The sequence below is a fragment of the Portunus trituberculatus genome, chromosome 20, assembly GCF_017591435.1.
Source record: "Portunus trituberculatus isolate SZX2019 chromosome 20, ASM1759143v1, whole genome shotgun sequence".
Classification (NCBI taxonomy): Eukaryota; Metazoa; Arthropoda; class Malacostraca; order Decapoda; family Portunidae; genus Portunus; species Portunus trituberculatus.
The window spans coordinates 2,922,501-2,927,500 of NC_059274.1; the positions used below are offsets into that span (position 1 = coordinate 2,922,501).

The following is a 5,000-nucleotide window of genomic DNA, read 5'->3' on the forward strand; positions in this document are numbered from 1 at the left end:
GCAGAGGCAACAACAGAACCTGCTCCTCTTGTGAGTGCACCTGCCACGGCCACGTCCATGCATGCAAAGTTAGGGGATAATGGGGGGCAGTTTTCCTATTGCTATAATCACATAAGGACAGCTGTAGATCAAAGTGGCCCGTCAGTGTGGTGCGGGTGAGCTCCGGGTTACAGGGATGGTCACGCTCAGTGTTAACCTTGTATGGCCCATAAAACTCTTTTAACCAGCACTTCCACAACTTTCATGAAGGTCCAGTTGAAGGTACAAACATTTTTTACCCCTTCATTACCATAACGTGTTTTCATATTCATTCTGCTTACTATTTGGCTATTTCATATAGCTTCAGAAACTTATGTGAGAATTAAAATAGTGAAGACTCTGGCCATTAATTATCTTACCTCCATAAACCCTTGCTAATGTAAATAAAATAGTCTAATCATATCCAAAACTCGTGGAAAAAATGCGTCCCAGTACTGGAAAGGTTAAGGATGGTTTTAAGGATCTAGTAAAAGGTTAACGAAATTTCTACAATACTTCCATAAGAAACACTATCGTGAATCCGAATAATCATCTCTGTGGCCTTTGAAAAACAGTCATGGTGAGAGAGCAAAGCGTTTTAGAATTCTAGCTTTGGTCCTGTCACAAACACCAAGGTATGGAGTGTAGTGCACAAAAGCCATCTGACAGCTGCTGGCCATGACACCTGCTGTTCGAGTGGTCCTAGTGAACTAAAAGGTTAAAGCTGTCCCATCACCACTTCTATTGCCAGTGGTGTCTTTCCAAATGATATATATTTGTGCCACATTTTATGACACCTGTTATATGGGTGACCTCACGTGAATATACTGAACAAGAGGTACAAAGGAGGCATACAGGCTTGAATTAGTTCATTACTGACGTCTTTTTCTATGCAAGAGGGAAGCAGGCCAAGGGCAATAAAGATAAAAAAAAGCCCACTTGAATGCCAGTTCCCTTAAAGATAAAAAAAAAGAATTAGCCAAAAGTCTGGGACAAATGTATTGAAACCTCCCTCTTGAAAGAAGTCAAGTCGTAGTAAGATGGAAATACAGCAATAAGCAGGGATATTGTATGGTAATTGTAGGGAATTGTATGGTAAACTCGAGGCATTATAACTTATTCCACCGATCCTACATGAAGTAATTGAATGAAATGGCAAAGAAAGACCAGCAAAAGAGTAAATTTATGGATAAACTGTTAGAGGATCTGGGAGGAAGGCTAAACATGAGAGATTACGAGAATGGCTATATAGTGATAGAAGTGATAGAGAGATGGAAGTCTGAGATCTAAACACAGTAAATAAACACAAGATGAAAAAAATATCACCAAATAATGAAATACCAAAATAATAATAACAAGAATAACGAAAAAAAAAAAAAAATGGAAAGAGTAAAGAAAATACAGAGGGTAAAATAATAAAATGGTCTCTCCCTAAATCGATCTTGAAGAAAACGGAGTCTGGGAAGAAAATTAAAGACTCCATGGAACTGATGAGGAAGATTCCAGACTTTATCGTGTGTGTGTGTGTGTGTGTGTGTGTGTGTGTGTGTGTGTGTGTGTGTGTGTGTGTGTGTGTGTGTGTGTGTGTGTGTGTGTGTGAGAGTGTGAGAAAGCAAGGCAAGAGAGAGAGAGAGAGAGAGAGAGAGAGAGAGAGAGAGAGAGAGAGAGAGAGAGTTTGAAAGGACCTAGGATTGAAGAGGGAAGAAGAGGAAAGAGGAGAGAAATGAAAGGAGGGATGGAGACATGGCCGGAGGGAGAGAGAGAGAGAGAGAGAGAGAGAGAGAGAGAGAGAGAGAGAGAGAGAGAGAGAGAGAGAGAATTAAGACCACGTCAGATCAAAGGTAAAAATTATAGGTAAAAAACTTTCTTCAATTAAGTATGAATGCTAAAAGGCTTACTCACCATTCCCTCCCTCCCTCATTCGTTATTTTCCTCTCCTCACTTCTTTCCTCCTTCCCTCCTTCCCTCCAGCCCGTCAAAGGGAACTGCACACAATCAGCGGAGGGAGGGAGGAAGGAAGGAGGGAGGGAGGAGGGAGAGAGAGAGGAGGGAGGGAAGGAGGAAACGAGGCAGGGAGAAAGGGAAATAACAGCAACAACTAGACAGACAAAAGAACAACGATTAGAGAAGGAAAAAAAGAAACCTAACCGCGGGAAAAAAGAAATGAAAACAAAAGGAAAACAATTGTGGCATGAAAATCAAACAGAGAGAGAGAGAGAGAGAGAGAGAGAGAGAGAGAGAGAGAGAGAGAGAGAGAGAGAGAGAGAGAGAGAGAGAGAGAGAGAGAGACATAAAACAATCACCTAACGAAAAAAAAAAAAAAAAAAAATTGAATTGAAAAAAAAAATTGAAAAAAAAAGTTGAAAAATTCGTAATGAAAAAAAAATATTGAAAATTAAAATACAAAGATAAAAAAAAAAAATATAGAAAAAAACCACGAAAAAGTCAAGGTCTCGAAAACTCGTTACATAAAAAGCTTTGTCGTGTAAAAGAGAAAAAAGAAAAGAAAATCCAGAGTTGAATAGTGCATGGGAGGGGAAGAGGAGAGAGGGTGGGAGAGGGAGAGGCGAGAAGGAGTATAGAAAGGAAAACAATAAAGATACAAGAAAAGGAATACAGAGAGAGAGAGAGAGAGAGAGAGAGAGAGAGAGAGAGAGAGAGAGAGAGAGAGAGCGAAAGTTAGTCAAGAGTGCAGGAAAAGAAAGTGAGTAACGAAGATGGTTAAAGTCGAAAGTTTTCTCTGAAGAGTAAATGGAAGAACTTACTCTGATCAGAAGATTCTCTCTCTCTCTCTCTCTCTCTCTCTCTCTCTCTCTCTCTCTCTCTCTCTCTCTACGATGCAAAGGGTTACCTCTTCCTTCTTTCTCTTTTCTCTTCAAGTCTTCCGTTTCCTTACTCCTTTATGCATTCACCTCCTCCTCTTCCTCTTCCTCCTCCTCCTCTTCAACCTTCTCCTCCTGCTCCTCCTCCTCCTCCTCCTCCTCGTCTTTAACCTTCTCCTCCTCCTCCTTTTCCTTCTTCTCATGCTTCTCCTCCTAGCGAAAAGTTTGACGAAGTTATATTAAAAAGAAGACGGCAGGAAATTAGTTCTCACACAGGGCGGTAGATGGCTGGGGGAGACTCAGTGATCAGGTATAGTTAGTTCAAAGTCAAGAGGCAGGTTTACGTTACACGGATTTACTGACAGGAGTGAGACGTGGCAGTATTAGGAATGATGTATGTATAGGTATGATGGTTTGTGGCTTTCCTTATTCTGTGTCCTACTCTTTCTCCTTTTCCTCCTTTTCCTCCTCCTTTATTATCCTGTTTCTTTACCTCGTGGCTTGTGAAAGTAATTTTCTAAACAGCCTTGAAAGGTCTGCAGTTCTTTGTTGTTCTTGTTGTTGTTGGTTTTTTCCTCTAATCCCTTGAAATTTGTAATGATTTTCTTTCTTGTCTCTTCTTTCTTACTTCCCCTTCTAATCTACCTCCTGCTCCTCTTCCTCCTTCATCGCCTCCTCTTTCTTTTTCTTCATTATTCTCTCCAAATATAATTCCTGCTTCACATTCTCTTTCTTCTATTTTCTCATTCACCCTCTGCTCCTTCTACTCTTCTTTTCCCACCACCACCATCATCATGTCTCCTCCTCCTCCTCCTCCTCCTCCTCCTCCTCCTCCTCCTCCTCCTCCTCCTCCTCCTCCTCCTCCTCCTCCTCCTCCTGTGCTTACCTGCAGGAAGAGCCGCGTGTTGCGTTTGTTCCTCTCCTTCTTGTTCCACGTACATTGGGCTGCTGCAGTTCTTTCGCACCTGAGGGGAAAGAAGAGGAAAACACTGGTAAGGGGAAAACATCAGGATAACACACACACACACACACACACACACACACACACACACACACACACACGCACGCATGCACGTTCACACAACAAACAGATTCTTCGCCACGATCTAGCTTTGATGGGATGAGAGAGAGAGAGAGAGAGAGAGAGAGAGAGAGAGAGAGAGAGAGAGAGAGAGAGAGAGAGAGAGAGAGAGAGAGAGAGAGAGAGAGAGAGAGAGAGAGAGAGAGAGAGAGAGAGACAGAGAGAGAGAGAGAGAGAGAGAGAGAGAGAGAGAGAGAGAGAGAGAGAGAGAGAGAGAGAGAGAGAGAGAGAGAGAGAGAGAGAGAGAGAGAGAGAGAGAGAGAGAGAGAGAGAGAGAGAGAGAGAGAGAGAGAGAGAGAGAGAGAGAGAGAGAGAGAGAGAGAGAGAGAGAGAGAGAGAGAGAGAGAGTAACGTCCCTCCCAGAATAGCGAGTAAAGGGTACTTCAGTTCCTCTTGACTCGCCCTGTGTGTGTGTGTGTGTGTGTGTGTGTGTGTGTGTGTGTGTGTGTGTGTGTGTGTGTGTGTGTGTGTGTGTGTGTGTGTGTGTGTGTGTGTGTGTGTACCATCATATGAAAGGAAAATAACCACAAATGGTTTCCTTGATTACACCAACACCTCTCTATGAAATTAATTGTCCTTTTCCTTACAGTTTTTCTTTCCTTTTTATCTCTAACACCTACCCTTCCAACCACCACCACCACCACCACCACCACCACCAAACACCACTCAAACCCAAACAATTTCCTACCCCTCCTACCACCGCAACCAACCCCTTACAGTAACCACAATTATTACCCCCTAGCACCACCACCACCACCACCACCACCACATGATACACTTAAGGTTACTGGTCAACTTTGTGAACTTTGACCCCTGATCTTCTCCCACACGCAGCGCCACTTGCTTCAGGGTACTTAAGGTCACGCGGAGGTTACTGCGGTCACGTCAGGTCAGAAAGGTCAGCCTGGGATGGAGGAGGAGGAAGAGGAGGAGGAGGAGGAGGAGGAGGAGGAGGAGGAGGAGGAGGAGGAAGAGGAGGAGGCGGAGGAGGACGAGAGGATAAGAGGAGAGATGTTAGTAAAATGTGATATTATTCTTGTGCTTCCTATAAATTTTGTTTGTCATGGTGTGTGTGTGTG

The 5,000-nt window shown here is 43.2% G+C and overlaps 1 protein-coding gene across 2 annotated transcripts in view; it reads right to left on the reverse strand.

Moving 5' to 3' along the window:
• The window catches only part of LOC123506765 (glypican-5-like), a 237,394-nt gene that overhangs the window by 25,690 nt on the left and 206,704 nt on the right, over positions 1-5,000 (reverse strand). For both annotated transcript variants that reach the window (XM_045259084.1, XM_045259083.1), the window contains one exon: positions 3,727-3,805. In XM_045259084.1, the coding sequence (XP_045115019.1) occupies positions 3,727-3,805 (79 nt within the window). The remainder of the gene's footprint in view (positions 1-3,726; positions 3,806-5,000) is intronic.